The sequence below is a fragment of the Somniosus microcephalus genome, chromosome 13, assembly GCF_052327205.1.
Source record: "Somniosus microcephalus isolate GS21.2 chromosome 13, FLI_Smic_1.0, whole genome shotgun sequence".
NCBI classification, from domain to species: Eukaryota; Metazoa; Chordata; class Chondrichthyes; order Squaliformes; family Somniosidae; genus Somniosus; species Somniosus microcephalus.
The window spans coordinates 8,138,052-8,164,142 of NC_140999.1; the positions used below are offsets into that span (position 1 = coordinate 8,138,052).

Genomic DNA, 26,091 nt, shown 5'->3' on the forward strand with positions numbered 1-26,091 from the left:
GGAGGAGTGCCGATATAGCGGAGGGTTGTGGGGCTGGAGAAGGTTACAGCGGTAGGGAGGGATTTGAAAACAAGGATGAGGATTTTTAAATCGAGGCGTCGCTTAACCAGGAGACAATGTAGGTCAGCGAGCACAGGATTACCAGGGGTCAGGGGGCCGGATTGTCAGGGGTCAGGGGTCGGGGGCTGGGTTAGCAGGGGGCAAAGGGCTGCATCTACCCATGTCAGTTGGACACCCCGACACTATTCCCGTACGCTGCGCCACCCAGGGCTCATCGGAGAGAGGGAACCTTCATCCCCTCTCCATTGGCTGGATATGTGAGGAGAGAAAGTAACCATTTATTTAAATGACTTTTCCCTGGGAATGTTGTGCTCTTTGAGATGAGGGATGTTGGTACCAGGGAATACAACATTTGGCATTTCAGGTGCCCAGTGTTAGCATCAAGCACTCCCAGGTCAAGTGTAGCAGAATAGACGGAAGAGTAAAGCTCCCTCTCCTCTGTGCCAATGATGAGCCTCAGCCCCTGATTCAAGCCTCCACTGCACCAATTTCACACATTTCCAAAACCCACCATCCTGTGCCAACACTGAGTGAGTTAGCCAATTCGTGCTAAATTAGGGCCGGTTTTTGTACTTTCGGCCCACACTCACTGGGAACGAGAGTTCAAGCTCCACCAGCGCAGTTTGAGAATTGGAGTTTGTAAAAAAAAAATCTAGAAATATAAAGCTGGCGTCAGTAAAACTCACCATGAAGCTGTCGGATTGCCGTAAAAACCCAACTGGTCGACTAATGTCCTTTGGGGAAGGAAACCTGCCGTCCTTACACGCTCTGGGCCTGTATGTGACTCCAGTCCCTCTGAAGTGGCCCAGCAAGACACTCAGTTGTTTTAAACCGCTACCAGCGGTTCGAGAAGAAGGCGGACCACCACCATCTCAGGGCAACTCGGGATGGGCAGTAAAGGGCAGCGAGGCCCACATCCCGAGAATGAATTAGAAAAAAAATGCTTTGCGACTAGCCAGACTCATTTCACAGACTCATTCCTTAAACAGCCTTGTTTTATACACTCTTGATATTTATATTAATTTCACAGTACATTGACAATTAATTGCAAAGACATTAAAAGTGATATCTGCCGTTAAATATCACTTCATGGGCTGCAGTGCACGGTACATTCCAAAAGGTATTTGAAAGTTAATTAACTCACGATATAAATAGACTTTATTTTTCAAGCTATCGGAATTTAACACAGATATCGTACGAAAGGTGAAACCTAGAGGGATTAGAAAGAGATTTTTTTTTAAATAATCAGAATGGTAAAGACATTTAAACACAAGTTTATTCCCCAAAAAATTTTTAAATAGCGTTTATACATAGAATCATGGAACGGAATCGAGGGATTCTGGGCGGGTTTACATGAGACTGATTTAACGGAATCGAGGGGTTTGGATGGTTTATATATAGAATTTTTTTTTAACAATCAAACCTGCCTCAAGCTGCATCCTCGAATGTACCCCCGAACATTAATGGGTACGGTAGTGTCTTCTTCTTCATAGGCAGTCCCTCGGAACCGAGGATAACTTGCTTCCACACTAAAAATGAGTTCTCAGGTGACTGATGAGTCCAATGCGGGACCTACAGTCTCTGTCACAGGTGGGGCAGACGGTGGTTGAAGGGGCGGGCGGGTGGGGTGCTTGGGTTCGTGCGCTCCTGCTTGCTCCCGGCGAAGAGACTCGAGGTGTTCGGCGCCTTCCCGGATGCTTCTCCTCCACTTTGTGCGGTCTTGGGCCAGGGATTCCCAGGTGTCGGTGAGGATGTTGCACTTTTTCAAGGAGGCTTTGAGGGTGTCCTTGAAGCGTTTCCTCTGCCCACCTGGGGCTCTCTTGCCGTGTCGGAGCTCCGAGTAGAGCGCTTGTTTTGGGAGTCTCGTATCGGGCATGCGGACAATGTGACCCGTCCATCGGAGTTGATCGAGCGTGGTCAGAGCTTCGATGCTGGGGATGTTGGTTTGAGCAAGAACACTGACGTTGGTGCACCTATCCTGCCAATGGATTTGCAGGATCTTGCGGAGGCAGCGTTGGTGGTACCTCTTCAGTGCCTTGAGGTGCCTGCTGTACATGGTCCATGTCTCTGAGATATACAGCAGGGCGGGTATCACTGCTGCTCTGTAGACCATGAGCTTGGTGCCAGGTTTGAGGTCCTGATGTTCAAAAACTCTCTTCCTCAGGCGACCGAAGGCTGCACTGGCACACTGAAGGTGGTGTTGAATTTTGTCGTTGATGTCTGCCATTGTTGACAGTAGGCTCCCGAGGTATGGAAAGTGGTCCACGTTGTCCAAGGCCTTGTCATGGATTTTGATAGCCGGGGGGCAGTACTGTGTGGCGGGGGCAGGTTGGTAGAGGGCCTGGTACTGGACTAGTCTCCCACCATGGCAGATTGGGAGACTGAATTCAATACATCCGTTCTTGTCTGCCTGGTACCAGACAAATAAACAGAGTAGCTGCCGGGGTAGTTAAAAAAACCTGTCAGTTTTTTTTTTTCGTTTATGGGATGTGGGCGTCACTGGCAAGACCGGCATTTATTGCCCATCCCTAATTGCCCTTGAGAAGGTGGTTGTGAGCCGCCTTCTTGAACCGCTGCAGTCCGTGTGGTGAAGGTACTCCCACAGTGCTGTTAGGGAGGGAGTTCCAGGATTTTGACTCAGCGACGATGAAGGATCGGCCGATATATTTCCAAGTCAGGATGGTGTGTGACTTGGAGGGGAACCTGCTGTACTTACCCGGTCTGGGTCTACATGTGACTCCAGTCCCACATTATGTGGTTGAATGTGAATACTGTACTAGAATGTGGGTACAGTAGCATAGATGTTATGTTACTGGACTTGTAATCCAGAGGCATGGACTAATGACCTGTGTAACTGGGAGTTCAAATCCCACCACAGCAGCTGGGGAATAAAATTCAGTTAATTAAATACATTTAGAATACAAAGCTAATGTCAGTAATGGTGACCATGAAACCACTGGATTGTTGCAAAAACCCATCTGGTTCACGAATGTCGTTTAGGGAAGGAAATCTGCCGTCCTTACCCGGTCTGGCTTATATGTGACCCGTACCAATGTGGCTGATTCTAACCTGCCCTCTGAAATGGCCCAGCAAGCCACTCAGTTATACCAAACCGTTACAAAAAAGTATAACCGCACTGTGGGACTACCTTCACTACATGGGCTGCAGTGGTTCAAGAAGGTGGCTCACCACCTTACCAGTGACACACATTTTTTAAAATTCATTCATGGGATGTGGGCGTTGCTGGCAAGGCCAGCATTTATTGCCCATCCCTAATTGCCCTCGAGAAGGTGGTGGTGAGCCGCCTTCTTGAACCGCTGCAGTCCGTGTGGTGAAGGCGCTCCTACAGAGCTGTTAGGGAGGAAGTTCCAGGATTTTGACCCAGTGACGATGAAGGATCGTCGATATACTTCCAAGTCAGGATGGTATGTGACTTGGAGGGGAACTTAGAGGTGGTGGTGTTCCCATGCGCCTGCTGCCCTTGTCCTTCTAGGTGGAAGAGGTGGCGGGTTTGGGAGGTGCTGCCAAAGAAGCCCTGGCGAGTTGCTGCAGTGCATCTTGTAGATGGTACACACTGCAGCCACGGTACACCGGTGGTGGAGGGAGTGAACGTTTAAGGTGGTGGATGGGGTGCCAATCAAGCGGGCTGCTTTGTCCTGGATGGTGTCGAGCTTCTTGAGTGTTGTTGGAGCTGCACTCATCCAGGCAAGTGGAGCGTATTCCATCACACTCCTTACTTGTGCCTTGTAGATGGTGGAAAGGCTTTGGGGAGTCACATCCCGTGAACAAATAAAATACCTGAGTTTTGGCGCCTTGGCTCCATGCTCTGGAACACTCTCCCTAACATCTCCACCTTACCACATCGCCTCCATCTTCAAAAGCCTCCTACATCTGTTGATTGTGTCTTCAGTCACCGTCTCTAACTCTCCCACTGCAGTTCAATGTCTGTTCACCTTTGAGAAATGGTCCTGGGGCCATTCCTTTCTTTTAGGGTGCTTTATGAATGCAAATGCTGTTGGTACTTCTGGTTTTGATATCATATTTTAGTTTTTTTTTAAAGTTTCACTCACTTTTTTTTCTCTCTGTCTTTAATTCTTTCGGACTCTTATCACCACATTCAGCCTGCACTGATTTAATCTTGCTACTGCTCCTGTCACCTTCCCGTAATCTCCCCCTCCAGTCCATCCTCAAATTCCTTCTTCTTCCTCCTGCTTTTTCCCTGCTGCCTCCCTCCCCTCCTGGCTCTGGCAGCGCGCAGCGTTTCTGGCCAGTGTACCACTCTACCGCACTCCCTACTTGGAGAACTGGCTCTCCTTCGAGTGGCTGCATCGTACTCCCCTTGGATCCACGCCCTGTTTTTGTATAAGGTTCCTACGCCCAGGCACTGCAACCACAGCCAGAAGCTGCACCTTGTTCCAGGAAAAGGAGTTATCCCATGTCTGCATCACTAGCAGTCTAAAGAACACGGAAGTTAGATACCAGCCTGCTCCCGGGAAACTTTATGTGCCATTCAAGATTACCATCGACAACTCGACTTTATATAGTGTCAGCCGGGGCTCAGTGGGTAGCACACTCGCCTTTGAGTCAGAAGGTTGTGGGTTCATAGTCCCACTTATTATCTAGAGCAAATAAAGCTAGGCTGACGCTTGCAGTGCTGAGGGAGAGCTGCACTGTCGGAGGTGCCGTCTTTCAGATGAGACGTTAAACTAAGGCCACGTCTGCCTCCTCCAGTGGACATAAAAGATCCCACGGGCACTATTTCGAAGAAGAGCAGCGGAGTTCTCCCTGGTGTCCTGGTCAATATCGATCCCTCAATCCCCATAACAAAAACAGATTATCTGGTCATTATCACATTGCTGTTTGTGGGAGCTTGCTGTGCGCAAATTGGCTGCTGCGTTTCCCACATTACAACAGTGATTACACTTCAAAAAAGTGCTTCATTGGCTGTAAAGCGCTTTTGAGACGTTCGGTGGTCGAGAAAGGCGCTACATAAATGCAATTCTTTCTTTTTCTTTTTATAGCGCCTTTAACGTAGTAAAACGTCCCAAGGTGCTTCACAGGAGTATTATAAAACTAAATTTGATACCGAGTCACATAAGGAGACATTAGGACAGGTGACCAAAAGCTTGGTCAAAGAAGTAGGTTTTAAGGAACGATTTAAAGGAGGAGAGAGAGGCGGAGAGGTTTAGGGAGGGAATTCCAGAGGCCAGAATTGGAGGAGTGCAGAGATCTTGGAGCGTTGTAGGGCTGGAGGAGGTAACGGAGATAGGGAGAGATATCTACAAATCTGGGGCACCCACCCCTGCAGGTCTGATGGGATTTTGGAGCCATGCATTACCACATCCTTTTGTGAGGGGGGGTGGGGGGCAAAGATCGGTTCTTGCTGAAGGTGGGCCCAAATTCGACTGTTGATCCATCCTTCTGGGCTCGATCAGCGTTCGAATACGGCAATAGGCCAATGCATGTCGGCAGCCTTCTAGCAGCTGACCCAGGGAAGCATTCTGCATGTGTCAGTGTAGGGAGCAAGATGTTGGCAGGTTATTTGTCTGTGAAGTGCTTCACAACCGATGAGCCTGACCCTGTCCTCGTCCCGACAACCACACGCACATCCACTTTCCATCAGGGATCACTGGGTAGGGATTGGGAATCCCACATTGAAGTGCACCATTGAACACTCCCCGGGCAGGTACAGCACGAGTTAGATTTAGAGTAGAGCTCCCTCTACACTGTCCCACCAAACACTCCCAAGGCAGGTACAGCACAGGTTAGGTAGAGAGTAAAGCTCCCTCTACACTGGCCCATCAAACACTCCCAGGGCAGGTACAGCACGGGTTAGATACAGAGTAAAGCTCCCCCTACACTGTCCCATCAAACACTCCCAGGGCAGGTACAGCACAGGTTGATACAGAGTAAAGCTCCCTCTACACTGTCCCATCAAACACTCCCAGGGCAGGTACAGCATGGGTTAGATACAGAGTAAAGGTCCCTCTACACTGTCCCATCAAACACTCCCAGGGCAGGTACAGCATGGGTTAGATACAGAGTAAAGGTCCCTCTACACTGTCCCATCAAACACTCCCAAGGCAGGTACAGCACGGGTTAGATACAGAGTAAAGCTCCCTCTACACTGTCCCATCTAACACTCCCAAGGCAGGTACAGCACGGGTTAGATACAGACTAAAGCTCCCTCTACACTGTCCCATCAAACACTCCAGGGCAGGTACAGCACGGGTTAGATACAGAGTAAAGCTCCCTCTACACTGTCCCATCAAACACTCCCAGGGCAGGTACAGCACGGGTTAGATACAGAGTAAAGCTCCCTCTACACTGTCCCATCAAACACTCCCAGGGCAGGTACAGCACGGGTTAGATACAGAGTAAAGCTCCCTCTACACTGTCCCATCAAACACTCCCAGGGCAGGTACAGCATGGGTTAGATACAGAGTAAAGCTCCCTCTACACTGTCCCATCAAACACTCCCAGGGCAGGTACAGCATGGGTTAGATACAGAGTAAAGCTCCCTCTACACTGTCCCATCAAACACTCCCAGGGCAGGTACAGCACGGGTTAGATACAGAGTAAAGCTCCCTCTACACTGTCCCATCAAACACTCCCAGGGCAGGTACAGCACGGGTTAGATACAGAGTAAAGCTCCCTCTACACTGTCCCATCAAACACTCCCAGGGCAGGTACAGCACGGATTAGATACAGAGTAAAGCTCCCTCTACACTGTCCCATCAAACACTCCCAGGGCAGGTACAGCATGGGTTAGATACAGAGTAAAGCTCCCTCTACACTGTCCCATCAAACACTCCCAGGGCAGGTACAGCATGGGTTAGATACAGAGTAAAGCTCCCTCTACACTGTCCCATCAAACACTCCCAGGGCAGGTACAGCATGGGTTAGATACAGAGTAAAGCTCCCTCTACACTGTCCCATCAAACACTCCTGTTATGTTCATTAATAACTAGTCGTTTTTATTAAGAACAGCTAGCTTTTGCTAGACACTTTATTGAGCACATGTGGACTAGGTACAGTATCTGTAGAGGCCTCCATCTTGACTGCTGCCTTGTGGGTAGCCTAGTGCATCCTGGGTAGCCCACTCTTATATACATACAGCACCACCTAGTGTACCATTCCAGAATGACAGGTTACTGATCATTACAACTCCCAGGGCAGGTATTGTTAGTGTTGCCAGGTCCGACCAGAAAAATACGCTCGCACCAAGGTTCCCTTTAAGCTGCGAGGCCCTGCAGCGCCCCAGGGCACCCGCGCTGTCGGTGGCCGGTTTTGTAATTTAAAATAACGCGCATGCACAGACTTTTGAATGGGCCACGCAGCCCCTTAAAGGGACCGCTCGGCCACCCCCAAATAATTATGGGGAACATTGGCTCGAAACCGAACCCAAATGAGCTCATCGAAGAAGGGAAAGATCGACGCTGAATATTTAACAAAGAATGGACTTCTAAATATTTTTTTTACCAATGCGGGTGGAAAAGCTGTGTGCTAATTATTGCAAAGAAAGTGTGGCAGTGCTCAAAGAATACAAATTTAATCGGCATTTTGAGAGTAAACATGCATCTAAATATAAAAACTTCTCTGCCGAAGAAAGATCAAAGCGAGTTGGTGAGGTGGTTGGTCGTACGCAAAAAGAGCAAAGTTTCTTCACGGAACTATCAGCGGTACAGGATGGAATTCCGAGAGCGAGCTACGCGATTGCACCCAAAATCGGGGTGAAGAGGAAACCGCTCTCCAAAGGGGAAATTATAAAAGGAATGCACGGTTGAATCTGCCGCGATTTCCTGCCCAGGAAAGAAAAAGCAGTTCGAGAGCATTTGGTTCTCGAGGCGGGCTATCGCGAGATGTGTCGGAGGAGATCTTTCAGCGCCTGGTCCTGCAGTTGAAAAGTGAGGTCAGCAAGTTCTCCTAGTTTGCATGGGCACTTGATGAGGGTTGTGATGTCAACGACACTGCCCAGTTAGAAACATAGGGGGGAAAATTCCGTTGGTTTACGCCTCCCGTTTGCGCCTTAAGAGGGCGCTAACGGGACACAAAGCAACTAGCGCCCGGGCGCGGCGATGTTTGCGCCGCTCGTGAAATTAACTAGACATTTTGCGGTGGCGCTAAACACTACCGCCACGATCTCCTGTACCAACAGATCGTGACGCCAGTCGAGTGCGCAACGCCCCGGTAACGCCCTGGACCGGATATTGAGTGGCGCCCCCTGCCTTACCGCCTGCCGCTAGCAACGACAGGTTGAGGGGAGCGTTTTGCAGTCAGGATGGGACTGGGGGAGCGCTATTTAAAGGCAACTGCTTCCTGCCTTTTTTTGTTGGTGATAATTTTTGCACCACGCATTCTGACAACGAGAGAGACTTCTGGAGAGATTCAACGCTGTGTGAAGGAGTTTTGGGTACTGAGCAGCACTTTGCAGGTTCATTTTGATTTGCCCTTCCTTGCATCGATTTAGAAGAGACTGTGGGGGCTGCACTCTGAGCTCTTTCCCTGGGCCTCTCCATTGTTCTTTCCAGCAGATTTGATGTACAGGTCTCTCCAGGCCGAGATTCAAGGCGGCAGATAAGCAGTGGCTAACATTTAAAGAAATATTTCATAAATCTCAACAAAAATACATTTCATTGAGAAAAACTCCACGGGGAAAGTGATCCAACCGTGGCTAACTAAAGAAGTTAAGGATAGCATTAGATTGAAAGAAGAAGCTTATAATGTTGCAAAGAATAATAGTAAGCCGGAGGATTGGGAGAGTTTCAGAAACCAGCAAAGGTTGACCAAAAAATTGATAAAAAGGGAAAAAATAGAATGAGAGAAAACTAGCAAGAAATATGAAAGCAGATTGTAAGAACTTCTACAAGTATGTAAAAAGGAAGAGAGTAGCAAAAGTAAATGTTGGTCCCTTAGAGGCTGAGACAGGAGAAATTATTATGGGGAGTAAGGAAATGGCAGAAATGTTAAACAAATATTTTGTATCTGTTTTCACAGTAGAAGACACAAGAAGCATATCAAAAATGGTGGGGAACCAAGGGTCTAATGAGGGTGAGGAACATAACGTAAATAATATAAGTAGAGAAAAAGTACGAGAGAATCTAATGGGACTAAAAGCTGACAAATCCCCGGGACTTGACGGCCTACATCCTAGGGTTCTAAAAGAGGTGGCTGAAGAGATAGTAGATGCATTGGTTTAAATTTTCCAAAATTCTTTAGATTCTGGAGAGGTCCCAGCGGATTGGAAGGTAGCAAATGTAACACCGCTATTCAAGAAGGGAGGGGGAGAAAAAACAGGGAACGACAGGCCAATTAGCCTGACATCAGTCGTTGGGAAAATGCTGGAATCCATTGTTAAGGAAGTGGTATCAGGGCACTTAGAAAATCATAACATGATTAGGCAGAGTCAACGTGGTTTTATGAAAGGGAAATTGTGTTTGACAAATTTATTAGGGTTTTTTGAGGATGTAAGTAGCAGGGTAGATTAAGGGGAACCAGTGGATGTAGTATATTTGGATTTCCAAAAGGCATTTGATAAGGTGCCACATAAAAGATTATTACACAAGATTAGGGCTCATGGGGTTGAGGATAATATAGTGGGAGTAATACAGTGTAAAGGTCCCACTACACATTCCCGTTAAACACACCCAGGACAGAAACAGCCTGTTAGAAACAGAGGAAAGCTCCCTCCACACTGTCCCATCAAACACTCCCAGGGCAGGTACAGCACGGGTTAGATACAGAGTAAAGCTCCCTCTACACTGTCCCATCAAACACTCCCAGGGCAGGTACAGCACGGGTTAGATACAGAGTAAAGCTCCCTCTACACTGTCCCATCAAACACTCCCAGGGCAGGTACAGCATGGGTTAGATACAGAGTAAAGCTCCCTCTACACTGTCCCATCAAACACTCCCAGGGCAGGTACAGCATGGGTTAGATACAGAGTAAAGCTCCCTCTACACTGTCACATCAAACACTCCCAGGGCAGGTACAGCATGGGTTAGATACAGAGTAAAGCTCCCTCTACACTGTCACATCAAACACTCCCAGGGCAGGTACAGCATGGGTTAGATACAGAGTAAAGCTCCCTCTACACTGCCCCATCAAACACTCCCAGGGCAGGTACAGCACGGGTTAGATACAGAGTAAAGCTCCCTCTACACTGTCCCATCAAACACTCCCAGGGCAGGTACAGCACGGGGTTAGATACAGAGTAACGCTCCCTCTACACTGTCCCATCAAACACTCCCAGGGCAGGTACAGCACGGGTTAGATACAGAGTAAAGCTCCCTCTACACTGTCCCATCAAACACTCCCGGGGCAGGTATAGCACGGGTAAGATACAGAGTAACGCTCCCTCTACACTGTCCCATCAAACACTCCCAGGGCAGGTACAGCACGGGTAAGATACAGAGTAAAGCTCCCTCTACACTGTCCCCAATCCAATACAGAGTAAGGTTGCTCTACTCCCCTCCAACAATATGGCTGATCCTGAACCTTTAGAAGAACACCCTCCTCCCTCCACACGTACATGATATTTCTTGCATCCTGAGCACACCCCCATTCCCCCCCCGTCCCCCCCCCTCACGTCCCCCCCGTCCCCCCCAATCACCCCCCACCATCACCTCTGGCCACTGGAAGAGATTGCCACTTCCATATCAACTAGTGTTGAATTAGAGGTAATTTTTTTCTGTGATCCCATCACTAGCACAAATTGGATTGAGACTGGATTTGGAAAATAAGTGTCTGATGTGGATGTACAATGGACAAGTGAGCTGGGAGCCACACTGATAACCATGGCTTGGACACAGCTGTGTTGGATCTCTTGTTGGGAGGTATCCTGATTCAAACACAGGTTTCTGGCAGCGAAGGCAAGTCAGCCATGAACGAGGAGCAGTTTTCATCCGTGATAGAGTTCCATTGGGTGGGTTCCTCGGCCTGAACCTCTGTTTCATCGAGGCCTGTTTTTTCACTGACGGGAAGAATTGATGCTGTCAATCCGTTCTGGTTAATTGAGGAACTCTTGCTTTCCAAGACTATAACCTACGGATAAGGAAGCAAGTGGTGAGCGAGGTGAGGTGGAGCGTAATCTCCACAATAGAGGGCCGTGTGCTGAAGGACTAGTTGGAGAATGATGAGGTAAAGAAACAAAGAACTTGCATTTCTATAGCGCCCTTCACGACCTCAGGACATCCCAAACACATTTTGAAGTGTAGTCACTGCTGTAATGTAGAGAAACGTGGCAGCCAATTTGCGCACAGCACGATCCCTCAAACAGCAATGTGATAATGACAGGGTCACCTGTTTTGGGTGTTGGTTGAGGGATAAATATTGGCCAGGCCACTGGGGCGAACCCCCCTGTTCGTCTTCGAAATAGTGGCCGTGGGATCTTTTACGTCCACCAGAGCGAGCAGACGGGGCCTCGGTTTAACGTCTCTTCCGAAAGACGGCACCTCTGACAATGCAGCACTCCCTCAGCACTGCACTTTGCCTAGGTTTTGTGCTTAAGTCTCTGAAGTGGGACCGATTCAAAGTTACATTAGTTACGTGGTTCTTGTTTGTGTAGTGTTGATGGAGCAGAGAAGGTTGAGAGGAGGTTTGATAGAGGTGTTCAAAATCATGAGGGGTCTAGACAGAGTAGATAGAGAGAAACTGTTCCCATTTGGCGGAAGGGTCGAGAACCAGAGGACACAAATTTAAGGCAAAAGAACCAAAGGCGACAAAATCTTTTTACGCAGCGAGTGGTTAGTATCTGGAATGCACTGCCTGAGAGGGGTGGTGGAGGCAGATTCAATCATGGCTTTCAAAATGGAGTTGGATAAATACCTGAAGGAAAAAACATTTGCAGGGCTACGGGGAAAGGGCGGGGGAGTGGGACTAGCTGAAGTGCTCTTGCAGAGAGCCGGCATGGGCTCGAGGGGCCGAATGGCCTCCTTCTGTGCTGTAACCATTCTAGAATGACCACAGGGATTGGTAACGTGGTGTTCATCTTAGTGTTGATTGTGTCTGGTGAATTGAAGCATTGCTATTCTACCGCAGAGCCAGATATACCCTCCGCCCCCCCTTGCCCTGTAGAGCGTGAAATAGAATATGGGATACATGTGTTGTAGAGGGCAGGGGGCTGTCACAGGTTTGTAGGAGTCTAAATGGGGAAATTCTTAAGGCGGTCAGTCAGGCGAAGAACAACGGCTTGTAGTGAGATGAAGGAACGAGATAAAATTTGCAATGTGCTCAGTTTAAAATAAATCAATTCGGACTAAAGCTGGTCACTCAGTTTTCCCTCCCGTGCAGATACTACTTCCATGCCACGTCAAAATAGATGCCATCCAAGAGATGCTGCACATCCTCCTCGCTTAAGGTCATGAACCATCCTGATCCTAATCAACAACCACACTGTGTCACAGAGTGCTCGGAAAGAAGCTAATGTTTGCACAAATTTCCCACACACCAAGCGTGCTGACTGTGCGCAGGGGTGGGCAAGAGACCTGGGTGTCCTTGTACATGAGTCACTGATAGTGAATGTGCAGGTGCAGCAAGCCATTAGGAAGACAAATGGTATGCTGGCCTTCATTACAAGAGGATTTGAGTACAGGAGTAAAGAAGTCTTACTCCAATTATATAGGGCCTTGGTGAGACCACACCTGGTGTACTGTGTACAATTTTGGTCTCCTTACCTAAGGAAGGGTTGACTTGCCATAGAGGGAGTGCAACGAAGGTTCACGAGATTGATTCCTGGGATGGCGGGACTGTCATATGAGAAGAGATTGAGTAAACTAGGCCTGTATTCTCTTAAATTCAGAAGAATGAGAGGGGATCTCATTGAAGCACACAAAATTATTACAGGGCTTGATAGGATGGATGCTGGGAGAATGTTTCCCTTGGCTGGGGAGTCTAGAACCAGGGGCCACAGCCTCAGGATAAAGGGTAGGCCATTCAGGACTGAGATGAGAAGAAATTTCTTCACACAGACGGTGGTGAATCTTTGGAATTCTCTACCACAGAGGGCTTTGGAGGCTCAGTCATTGGGTATATTCAAAACAGAAGTCGATAGATTTCTGACCAGTAAGGGCATTAAGGGATATGGCGATAGGGCCCGTGAATGGAGTTGAGACAGAAGATCAGCCATGATCTCATTGAATGGCGGAGCAGGCTCGAAGGGCCGAATGGCCGACTCCTGCTCCTATTTCTTATGTCCTTATGTTCTTATGAGACCGTGCTCGCTGTGTTATGGTCAATCTAATATTGCTCAAATGTTATCCTTACCGCTTTGTTCTTTAGTCGCTCAGTTTCTTCAGTTTCTGGTACGGAAACTGATTTCCCTTTTGAAAGATCCCACCAGAGTAGACCATCGGCAATGTCTTCTCTCTTGGTTGGCCCTAAGAACATAGCAAAAGAAAAGACCATCTAGTACACTTACTCTTCCATTGAAGCCCATCCCTCTAGTACCCTAACTCTTCCATTGAAGCCCTTCCCTCTAGAACCCTAATTCTCCCATTGAAGCCCTTCCCTCTAGTACACTTACTCTCCCATTGACACCTATCCCTCTAGTACCCTAACTCTCCCATTGAAGCCCATCCATCTAGTACACTTACTCTCCCATTGACACCCATCCCTCTAGTACCCTAACTCTCCCATTGAAGCCCATCTCTCTAGTACCCTAACTCACCCATTGAAGCCCATCCCTCTAGTACTCTAACTCTCCCATTGAAGCCCATCCCTCTAGTACCCTAACTCTCCCACTGAAGCCCATCCCTCTAGCACCCTAACTCTCCCATTGAAGCCCATCCCTCTAGTACCCTAACTCTCCCATTGAAGCCCATCCTTCTAGTTACCTAACTCTCCCATTGAAGCCCATCTCTCTAGTACCCTAACTCTCCCATTGAAGCCCATCCCTCTAGTACCCTAACTCTCCCATTGAAGCCCATCCCTCTAGTACCCTAACTCTCCCATTGAGCCCTTCCCTCTAGTACACTTACTCTCCCATTGACACCCATCCCTCTAGTACCCTAACTCTCCCATTGAAGCCCATCTCTCTAGTACCCTAACTCTCCCATTGAAGCCCATCCCTCTAGTACCCTAACTCTCCCATTGAAGCCCATCCCTCTAGTACCCTAACTCTCCCATCGAAGCCCATCCCTCTAGTACCCTAACTCTCCCATTGAAGTCCATCCCTCTAGTACCCTAACACTCCCATTGAAGCCCTTCCCTCTAGTACCCTAACTCTCCCATTGAAGCCCATTCCTCTAGTACACTAACTCTCCCATTGAAGCCCTTCCCTCTAGAACCCTAATTCTCCCATTGAAGCCCATCCCTCTAGTACACTAACTCTCCCATTGAAGCCCATCCCTCTAGTACCCTAACTCTCCCATTGAAGCCCATCCCTCTAGTACCCTAACTCTCCCATTGAAGCCCATCCCTCCAGTACCCTAACTCTCCCATTGAAGCCCATCCCTCCAGTACCCTAACTCTCCCATTGAAGCCCTTCCCTCCAGTACCCTAACTCTCCCATTGAAGCCCATCCCTCTAGTACCCTAACCCTCCCATTGAAGCCCTTCCCTCTAGTACCCTAACTCTCCCATTGAAGCCCATCCCTCTAGTACCCTAACTCTCCCATTGAAGCCCATCCCTCTGGTACCCTAACTCTCCCATTGATGCCCATCCCTCCAGTACCCTAACTCTCCCATTGAAGCCCATCCCTCTAATACCCTAACTCTCCCATCAAAGCCCATCCCTCTATGAACCTAACTCTCCCATTGAAGCCCATCCCTCTAATACCCTAACTCTCCCATTGAAGCCCATCCCTCTAGTACCCTAACTCTCCCATTGAAGCCCATCCCTCCAGTACCCTAACTCTCCCATTGAAGCCCTTCCCTCTAGTACCCTAACTCTCCCATTGAAGCCCATCCCTCTAATACCCTAATTCTCCCATTGAAGCCCATCCCTCTAGTACCCTAACTCTCCCATTGAAGCCCTTCCCTCCAGTACCCTAACTCTCCCATTGAAGCCCTTCCCTCTAGTACCCTAACTCTCCCATTGAAGCCCATCCCTCCACTACCCTAACTCTCCCATTGAAGCCCTTCCCTCTACTACCCTAACTCTCCCATTGAAGCCCTTCCCTCTAGTACCCTAACTCTCCCATTGAAGCCCATCCCTCTAGTACCCTAACTCTCCCATTGAAGCCCTTCCCTCTAGTACCCTAACTCTCACATTGAAGCCCATCCCTCTAGTACACTTACTCTCCCATTGAAGCCCATCCCTCTGGTACCCTAACACTCCCATTGAAGCCCATCCCTCTAGTACCCTAACTCTCCCATCGAAGCCCATCCCTCTAGTACCCTAACTCTGCCATTGAAGCCCATCCCTCCAGTACCCTAACTCTCCCATTGAAGCCCATCCCTCTAGTACCCTAACTCTCCCATTGAAGCCCTTCCCTCTAGTACCCTAACTCTCCCATTGAAGCCCTTCCCTCTAGTACCCTAACTCTCCCATTGAAGCCCTTCCCTCTAGTACCCTAACGCTCCCATTGAAGCCCATCCCTCTAGTACCCTAACACTCCCATTGAAGCCCTTCCCTCTAGTACCCTAACTCTCCCATTGAAGCCCATCCCTCTAGTACCCTAACTCTCCCATTGAAGCCCATCCCTCTAGTACCCTAACTCTCCCATTGAAGCCCTTCCCTCTAGTACCCTAACTCTCCCATTGAAGCCCATCCCTCTAGTACACTTACTCTCCCATTGAAGCCCATCCCTCTAGTACCCTAACTCTCCCATTGAAGCCCATCCCTCTAGTACCCTAACTCTCCCATTGAAGCCCATCTCTCTAGTACCCTAACTCTCCCATTGAAGCCCATCCCTCTAGTACCCTAACTCTCCCATTGAAGCCCATCCCTCTAGTACCCTAACTCTCCCATTGAAGCCCATCCCTCTAGTACCCTAACTCTTCCATTAAAGCCCTTCTCTCTAGTACTCTAACTCTCCCATTGAAGCCCATCCCTCTGGTACCCTAACTCTCCCATTGAAGCCCTTCCCTCTAGTACCCTAACTCTCCCATTGAAGCCAATCCCTCTAGTACCCTAACTCTTCCATTAAAGCCCTTCCCTCTAGTACCCTAACTCTCCCATTGAAGCCCATCCCTCTAGTACCCTAACTCTCCCATTGAAGCCCATCCCTCTAGTACCCTAACTCTCCCATCGAAGCCCTTCCCTCTAGTACCCTAACTCTCCCATTGAAGCCCATCCCTATAGTACCCTAACTCTCCCATTGAAGCCCATCCCTCTAGTACCCTAACTCTCCCATCGAAGCCCATCCCTCTAGTACCCTAACTCTCCCATTGAAGCCCATCCCTCTAGTACCCTAACTCTCCCATCGAAGCCCTTCCCTCTAGTACCCTAACTCTCCCATTGAAGCCCATCCCTCTAGTACCCTAACTCTCCCATTGAAGCCCATCCCTCTAGTACCCTAACTCTCCCATTGATGCCCATCCCTCTAGTCCCCTCACTCTCCCATTGAAGCCTTTCCCTCTAGTGCCCTAACTCTCCCATTGAAGCCCATCCCTCTAGTACCCTAACTCTCCCATCGAAGCCCATCCCTCTAGTACCCTAACTCTCCCATTGAAGCCCATCCCTCTAGTACCCTAACTCTCCCATCGAAGCCCTTCCCTCTAGTACCCTAACTCTCCCATTGAAGCCCATCCCTCTAGTACCCTAACTCTCCCATTGAAGCCCATCCCTCTAGTACCCTAACTCTCCCATTGATGCCCATCCCTCTAGTCCCCTAACTCTCCCATTGAAGCCTTTCCCTCTAGTGCCCTAACTCTCCCATTGAAGCCCATCCCTCTAGTACCCTAACTCTCCCATTGAAGCCCTTCGCTCTAGTACCCTAACTCCCCCATCGAAGCCCATCCCTCTAGTACCCTAACTCTCCCATTGAAGCCCATCCCTCCACTACCCTAACTCTCCCATTGAAGCCCTTCCCTCTACTACCCTAACTCTCCCATTGAAGCCCTTCCCTCTAGTACCCTAACTCTCCCATTGAAGCCCATCCCTCTAGTACCCTAACTGTCCCATTGAAGCCCTTCCCTCTAGTACCCTAACTCTCACATTGAAGCCCATCCCTCTAGTACACTTCCTCTCCCATTGAAGGCCATCCCTCTGGTACCCTAACACTCCCATTGAAGCCCATCCCTCTAGTACACTAACTCTCCCATCGAAGCCCATCCCTCTAGTACCCTAACTCTGCCATTGAAGCCCATCCCTCCAGTACCCTAACTCTCCCATTGAAGCCCATCCCTCTAGTACCCTAACTCTCCCATTGAAGCCCTTCCCTCTAGTACCCTAACTCTCCCATTGAAGCCTATCCCTCTAGTACCCTAACTCTCCCATTGAAGCCCTTCCATCTAGTACCCTAACTCTCCCATTGAAGCCCTTCCCTCTAGTCCCCTAACTCTCCCATTGAAGCCCTTCCTGTTGTGTATGTAACCTGTTCCACCTTAAGAGAGCTTAAGCCTGTTCCACCTTAAGAGATGTACTACTTTCTCAGGCTGCTGTAGACGTAATACCGGGGGTGAACACACCGGTATATAAGCACTGTGCAGTAATCTTGTATTCAGTATAGTCCCTACCTCCAACCAGTAAAGACCTGTTTTTATTGTTACTCATTAGTCTGTGTTTTAATTAACTAAATAATTCACAGACTTAACACTGGCGACGAGTCAGGTTCTTACCCTGCGGCAGTTATTCCACGGCGGTTGAAGAGAGGTTTCAAACCTCACCACTCACCACCCCACTGGATATGACAGGCATTAGGACCCTGAAGCCTCCATCAGCTTGTGAACCGGAGTAGAAGACAGGACTGGGGAAGAGAGAGGTACAGGGCGATAGCGATCGGCAGATAAGGGCCGGGCCGCTTTCAAGTGCGAGGCGCAGCCGGGCCATCGATCGCATCCGCTGATAAGGGCCGCACTCGGGGCTGAAGGGAGACGGCGTCGGGGTACGGGTGAAGACCGCCAAGCGCGGGAAAACCGCCATTTTGTGGGCGGAGGACGACGGCAAGAGCGGGAAGCCGCCATCTTTGATAACAAGTAAAGAAAAGAAAATCTGAGAAATTGCAAATCTACAATGCCTAAACACGGGAATATTAGCACCTTTGATAGTGACCTCGAAGATTGGGCCATATATGTTGAAAGAGTAAAAAATTATTGTAAGGCCAATAAAATTCGTGACCAAGATAAAGCTCTAACATTATTAAATTTAATGGGTGCGAAGACATACGGGCAATTGAAACACCTGTTATCACCAGATGAACCGGCGGATAAGACGTTCGATGAGATTGTTACTGTCCTGAAAGATCATCTAAACCCCACGCCGCTGATGCTAGCGGAATGATTTAAATTTTACGACAGAAGGCAGCTACAGCATGAAAGCAATGCTGAATATTTGCTGGAATTGCGTAAATTAGCGAAATATTGCCAGTTTGGAACGGGACTTCGAGACAAATTTGTGTGTGGTTTATTTAAACAGGATACACAAAAGCGACTGCTCGAGGAGAATGAGCTGACGCTTGAGAAGGCGGTCACTATGGCAGCAGCACACGAAGCCGCAGCGAGAGGCACGGCAGTAATGCAGCTACGGTCACCGGAGCTCAGTGCACACAAATTGGGTGTGAGTTCTGGCAAATGTTATCGTTGTGGAAAGACAACGCATGATCAGAACCAGTGTTGGTTTAAAAACCAAGAATGTAGAACTTGTGGTAGGCTTGGACATATAGCTAGAGTATGCAGGTCAGCGAAGAAGACCAGCAACAAGAAGTCACCGCAAGGGAAATACGCAAAGGTACACAAGGTGGCCGAACAGGAGTCCGATTCAGACGCAAGCAGTATTGAACTGGCTAGCTTAAGGGTACTCAACGTTGGTAAGGGTGCAGACCTCCAGGCAATTTGGGTTACTCTTCAGATAGAAGGAGTCCAAGTAAAAATGGAATTGGACACTGGATCGGCATTGTCGGTCATGAATAAGAAAGATTACAGAAGGTTATTCCAACATATTCCCCTACAGGATACGGAGATTATATTGACAACCTACACGGGGCAGAGAGTGTACCCCATCGGGACAATAAAGGTTGCAGTGGCCAACAAGGGCGAAGGAAGTCAAATAATGGACTTATATGTGCTACCGGAGGGAGGTCCACCACTACTAGGCCGGGAGTGGTTTAGAAACATAAATATGGACTGGCATTCGCTAAAAGCCATAAAGAGTGAGAACTCGGTGCAGATAATCAGCCCAGACTCTAGAACTGATGATGGTAAGACCAACCCATGTGCAAAAGACAAAGTTTCAGCACAGAATTCCACTGAGCAACAACAACATAGTTTAACAGAGAATTCTGAGTCTGTCAAGTCTACTGATATGCACATTTTTGAGGGACACTGGGCTCGAACTCAACTCCATTTCAAACTACAACAGCAATTAGAACAAATGATTCGCCATTTTGAGCAAGAGATGAATGAAATAAAAAAGTTCTTTGTTACAGAGTGGGAGAATCTGGAAAGTCAACAGAAGCAACTGATGGAGAAAATGGAGCAGGAGCACACCAACCATCTGCGCGAGGAGGCCGAACGAATCAAAGCTGATTCAGGTTCTGAAGGTGCGTGCCATAATCTGGTGTCAGAAGAGTTAACGGTCAGCCAACTCCTTCATATGCTGAGGGACAAGACTCTGAAATGGGAAAAACTTGAACACGAGCTGCGATCTTCAAAGGAAAAGGGTTCGGAGCTCTCAAAAGTCATTGAGATGGCTGATGTGACGACACAGACTGAAACGACTGCAACAGAGCAGCCATTGGATGCCAAAAGTACGCTGACTCACGTCAATGTAGAACAACAGACCGCTGAAACAGCTGCTCCGGTAGAGGGATTGCATAGTCCGATCAATCAATCTCCAAAGGAAGTTGAAGTATTAAAATCACAAATGAGGTCACTAGTAAACGACTTGCTGAAAGCCCAGAAAAAGCTGGATGCAGAGGTACACATGAAGAAGTCTCTTCAGGAAAGATGTCTGGATTTGGAACAAGAGCTGGCTAACGTCCAGCTGGGTATGGAGGAAATAGACGACCCTCTCACTGGTCTAGCTCAGGACGACACCGAATATTACCATGACCTGGTGGACGACACCGAATATTACGATGTCCTGTCCTGCCCAGCTTGTAACTTCGACTCCCAAAGTGCAGAAATCATGGAGGAGCACCAAAAGTCTACGGAACATCGGGAGAAGCTGGCTCTACGACGGAAACAGGAGGAAGAGAAGGAGGAACTGCGCATGCAGCTGGCAGCTGTGGCAGCTGACAATGGAGCCCAGAGAGTCTCCAAGAAGCAGAAAAGGAAAAGTAAAAACAGAAGATGACCCATCTGAACCATTATCACCTCTACCAGATCACACACGTGGTCCCTCCGAACGGAGCCAAATCAGTTCAGAAGTTCAAGCTGTTAAATCCATGAAAGGACTATTGAATGAGTAACGTGAACCGACTACACCACAGAGATTGAATCTGTGAACTGTTTTCCGCAGAGACTGAATCTGTGATATGTTACGTTAAACATGAAGTTATATATGTATATATGTTATTACGTTATGTTAAATGGGGGGGATGACTATCAAGCTAAGAAGGGAGGAGTGTTGTGTATGTAACCTGTTCCACCTTAACAGAGCTTAAGCCTGTTCCACCTTAAGAGATGTAGTACTTTCTCAGGCTGCTGTAGACGTAATACCGGGGGTGAACACACCGGTATATAAGCACTGTGCAGTAATCTTGTATTCAGTATAGTCCCTACCTCCAACCAGTAAAGACCTGTTTTTATTGTTACTCATTAGTCTGTGTTTTAATTAACTAAATAATTCACAGACTTAACACTTCCCTCTAGTACCCTAACTCTCCCATTGAAGCCCATCCCTCTAGTACCCTAACTCTCCCATTGAAGCCCTTCCCTCTAGTACCCTAACTCTCCCATTGAAGCCCTTCCCTCTAGGACCCTAACTCTCCCATTGAAGCCCTTCCCTCTAGAACCCTAATTCTCCCATTGAAGCCCATCCCTCTAGTACACTAACTCTCCCATTGAAGCCCATCCCTCTAGTACCCTAACTCTCCCATTGAAGCCCTTCCCTCTAGTACCCTAACTCTCCCATTGAAGCCCTTCCTTCTAGTACCCTAACTCTCCCATTGAAGCCCATCCCTCTAGTCCCCTAACTCTCCCATTGAAGCCCATCCCTCTAGTACCCTAACTCTCCCATTGAAGCCCATCCATCTAGTACACTAACTCTCCCATTGAAGCCCATCCCTCTAGTACCCTAACTCTCCCATTGAAGCCCTTCCCTCTAGTACCCTAACTCTCCCATTGAAGCCCATCCCTCTAGTACACTAACTCTCCCATTGAAGCCCATCCCTCTAGTACCCTAACTCTCCCATTGAAGCCCATCCCTCTAGTACCCTAGCTCTCCCATTGAAGCCCATCCCTCTAGTGCCCTAACTCTCCCATTGAAGCCCTTCCCTCTAGTGCCCTAACTCTCCCATTGAAGCCCTTCCCTCTAGTGCCCTAACTCTCCCATTGAAGCCCATCCCTCTCGTATATATATTATATATCAATGCAAGTTTTCCTTTTTTTCCAATTTTTTTTAAAGTTTGGTAAATAGTAAAATAATATGACCATGCTCACATACCTTCCTTCCCAGGTTTAACCTGATGTTTAACACCTTTACCTGTTAAATAACTGACTCCGATTCCAACGATCACAGTTGTTAATGTTCCAAGAATTCCATAGTAAAGGTAAGATAAGGCATAGAACTTCTCCGCAATGGCGGGTCTATAAAGGAAATGACATCACAACTTTCAGAGATTTCAGTAACCCAATAGCCTCCTCTCCCGCCCTGACCCCAGGTGTGTACCCTCCTCTCCCGCCCTGACCCCAGGTGTGTACCCTCCTCTCCCGCCCTGACCCCAGGTGTGTACCCTCCTCTCCCGCCCTGACCCCAGGTGTGTACCCTCCTCTCCCGCCCTGACCCCAGGTGTGTACCCTCCTCTCCCGCCCTGACCCCAGGTGTGTACCCTCCTCTCCCGCCCTGACCCCAGGTGTGTACCCTCCTCTCCCGCCCTGACCCCAGGTGTGTACCCTCCTCTCCCGCCCTGACCCCAGGTGTGTATCCTCCTCTCCCGCCCTGACCCCAGGTGTGTACCCTCCTCTCCGCCCTGACCCCAGGTGTGTACACTCCTCTCCCGCCCTTACCCCTCCTCTCCCACCCTGACCCCAGGTGCGGCGGGAGTCTCGGAGCGGTGTCGGGAGTCTCGGAGCGGTGGCGAGTACTTAAAGCGCGGCGGAGGCCAGGTAGGCCTCAGTGTGTACTAATCTCCAATCTCAGAGAGAGGGAGAGAAGTAAAAAGTAATCGAAGTGTGATGTCACCAGAAAGCAGGTAAGTGATTGGTTGGTGAGTATTTCCCTCTTTTTAAACTTTGCGGCCTAGAAATTGAGTGCCCTTAGCGCCGATTTTGCGGCGCTAGAGGGCCTAGCGCTGCATTTGGCGCCGGCGCCGAAATTGCCTGGGGCCCTTACGCCGCGGTAGACCGGTAGCGCTGCGCCGGCACCGATGACGTCATCGGTGTGCGCAGCGTCCCGGTTGCCATGCCGACGGGCCCCAGCGCCGAAATTCAGTTGCGGCCGCCTCGCCCGTGACAGCCGCAACTAAGACTCTGGCAACAGAGTCTTACGAGTCTTTGCGCCGGCGCATTAAAGGCCCCGCGGCGGCCGGCCGCTTTCCCGCCGGCCGCCTGGCCGCAGCTCCCTCCCCGGACTTCCCCCCCCCCCCCCCCGGAACAGAAGCAAGCCCGGCACTTGTCCGAGGTGCCGGGCTCATTTTTTAAAAGATTTTCGCGGCCCGCGATCGGGTGCAGGCAGCTCCTCCTTAAGGGAAGGAGGAGGCCTGCACTTCCCAAGCCTGCCGCACCGCATCGGGTGCCGCAGCGCCGGAATTGCGGCGCGAAACGGCAGTTAGCGCCGATTTACCGCCGCAAAGACCCTTCAGTAGCGCCGGCAGCCGTTTGGGCGCGGCCCTGCTGAATTTTTGGCGCGCGCAGGGGGACTTAGCGCCGGCACTAACTTCCGGCGCTAAAGCCCTGGCTAAGCCAAAACTCAATTTCTAGGCCCTAGAAATTGGGTTTTGGCATAGCCAGGGCTTTAGCGCCGGAAGTTAGTGCTGGCGCTAAGTCCCCCTGCGCGCGCCAAAAATTCAGTAGCGCCGCGCCCAAACGGCTGCCGGCGCTACTGAAGGGTCTTAGCGCCTGGAAAAGGGTGCTAACTGCCGTTTTGCGCCGCAATTCCGGTGCTGCGGCACCCGATGCGGTGCGGCAGGCTGGGGAAGTGCAGGCCTCCTCCTTCCGTTAAGGAGGAGCTGCCTGCACCCGGCCGCGGCCCGCGCAAATCTGCTTAAAAATGAGCCCGGCACCTCGGACAAGTGCTGGGCTTGCATCTGTTCCGGGGGGGGGGGGGAGAGAAGTCCGGGGAGGGAGCTGCGGGCAGGCGGCCGGCGGGAAAGCGGCCGGCCGCCGCGGGGCCTTTAATGCGCCGGCGCTAACTGCAGTAAGGCACCTCTGACAAAACGCTGGTTGCGGCTGCCACGGGCGAGGCGGCCGCAACTCAATTTCGGAGTTCGGGCGGGTTACCCTGGCAACCGGGACGCTGCAGACACCGATGACGTCACCGGTGCCGGCGCAGCGCTACCGGAGCAACGCCGATTTAGGGCCCCAGGGAATTTCACTACTGGCCATAACTCCGGCGCAAGGCCCTCTAGCGCCTCAAATGAGGCGCTAAGGCTACTGAATTTTCAGCCGATAGTTTCTAAAGTCTCTGGCCTAGAAATTGGGTTTTGGCTTAGCCAGGGCTTTAGCGCCGGAAGTTAGTGCCGGCGCTAAGTCCCCTGCGCGCGCCAAAAATTCAGTGGCGCCGCGCCCAAACGGCTGCCGGCGCTACTGAAGGGTCTTTGCGGCGGTACATCAGCGCTAACTGCCGTTTCGCGCCGCAATTCCGGCGCTGCGGCACCCGATGCGGTGCGGCAGGCTGGGGACGTGCAGGCCTCCTCCTCCCGTTAAGGAGGAGCTGCCTGCACCCGGCCGCGGCCCGCGCAAATCAGCTTAAAAATGAGCCCGGCACCTCGGACAAGTGCCGGGCTTGCATCTGTTCCGGGGGGGGGGGGGGAGAAGTCCGGGGAGGGAGCTGCGGGCAGGCGGCCGGCGGGAAAGTGGCCGGCCGCCGCGGGGCCTTTAATGCGCTGGCGCAAACTGGAGTAAGGCACCTCTGCCAGAACGTTGCTTGCGGCTGCCACGGGCGAGGCGGCCGCAACTCAATTTCGGAGTTCGGGCGGGTTACCACGGCAACTGGGACGCTGCGCACACCGATGACGTCATCGGTGCCGGCGCAGCGCTACCGGTGCAACGCCGATTTAGGGCCCCAGGGAATTTTTAAACTGGCCATAACTCTGGCGCTAGTCCCTCTAGCGCCTCAAAAGCGGCGCGAAGGCTAGTGAATTTCTAGGCCTCTGTGGTATATCAGGGACTGTTTGTAAACCAGGGCCTTTAAATATACCATTTAACTGAAGTGTAATTGGTGGGATTGATTTGATTTAACTTAATTGCAATTAATTAAAGGGTAAGTCATGGCAGGACAGCCCGGTGCCATGGTATGCTCCTCCTGCACCATGTGGGAACTCAGGGACACTTCCTGTGTCCCTGACAATTATGTGTGCAGGAAGTGTGTCCAGCTGCAGCTACTGGCAGACCGCATTGTGGCACTGGAGCTGTGATTGGATACATACTGGACCATTCGTGAGGCTAAGGACGTCGTAGATATTACGTTTGATCAATTGGTCACACCGCAGGCAAAGGTTGGACAGGCAGAAAGGGAACGGGTGACCAACAGACAGAGTACTAGGCACACGCAGGTAGTGCAGGGGTCCCCTGTGGACATCCCCCTTTCAAACAGACTACACCACTTTGAGTACTGTTGGGGGGGATGGCTTATCAGAGGAAGGCAGCAGCAGCCAACTTCCTGGCACCAGGGGTGGCTCTGCTGCACAGGATGGGAGGAAAAAGAGGGGTAGAGCTATAGTAATAGGGGATTCTATTGTAAGGGGAATAGATAGGTGTTTCTGCGGCCACAAATGAGATTCCAGGATGGTGTGTTGCCTCCCTGGTGTAAGGGTCAAGGATGTCTCAGAGCGGCTGCAGAACATCTTGGAAGGGGAGTGTGAACAGCCAGTTGTCGTGGTGCATATAGGTACCAACACTATAGGTAAAAAACAGGATGAGGTCCTAAAAGCTGAATATAGGGAGTTAGGAGGTAAATTAAAAACGATATTTCAGATGAATACGTGGCTAGCAGAATGGTGCCAGGGGGAGGGATTCAAATTCCTGAGACATTGGAACTGGTTCTAGGGGAGGTGAGACCAGTTCAAACCGGACGGTTTGCACCTGGGCAGGGCTGGGACCGATGTCCTAGGGGGAGTGTTTGCTAGTGCTCTGGGGGAGGGTTTAAACTAAAATGGCAGGGGGTTGGGAACCTGAGCAGGGGTACAGAGGAAAGAGAAACAAGGATAAAAGCAAAAGATAGGAAGGAGAAAAACAAAAGTGGCAGTCAGAGAAAACAATGGTTTAAATCAAACATGGCCACAGTAAATAATAATTCTAATAGGTCTAAGAGCGTTAAAAAAACAAGCTTGAAGGCTTTTTATCTTAATGCGAGGAGCATTCATAATAAGGTGGATGAATTAGCTGCGCAAATAGAGGTAAACGAATATGATTTGATTGGGATTACGGAAACATGGCTCCAGGGTGGCCAAGGCTGGGAACTCAACATCCAGGGGTATTCAATATTCAGGAAAGATAGGCAAAAAGGAAAGGGAGTTGGGGTAGCATTGCTGGTTAAAGAAGGGATTAACACAATTGTAAGGAAGGATATTAGCTCTGATGATGTGGAATCTGTATGGGTAGAACTGAGAA

At 49.9% G+C, this 26,091-nt stretch overlaps 1 protein-coding gene across 1 annotated transcript in view; it reads right to left on the minus strand.

Moving 5' to 3' along the window:
• Window positions 1-10,679: 10,679 nt before the first annotated feature.
• Window positions 10,680-26,091, minus strand: part of slc5a5 (solute carrier family 5 member 5) — an 82,553-nt gene continuing 67,141 nt past the window's right edge. Inside the window, exons 13-15 of the mRNA XM_086004446.1 lie at window positions 21,806-21,909; window positions 13,325-13,437; window positions 10,680-11,104 (exon numbers count right to left, since the gene is read on the minus strand). Of these exons, the coding sequence (XP_085860572.1) occupies window positions 10,907-11,104; window positions 13,325-13,437; window positions 21,806-21,909 (415 nt within the window). The 3' untranslated portion in view covers window positions 10,680-10,906. The remainder of the gene's footprint in view (window positions 11,105-13,324; window positions 13,438-21,805; window positions 21,910-26,091) is intronic.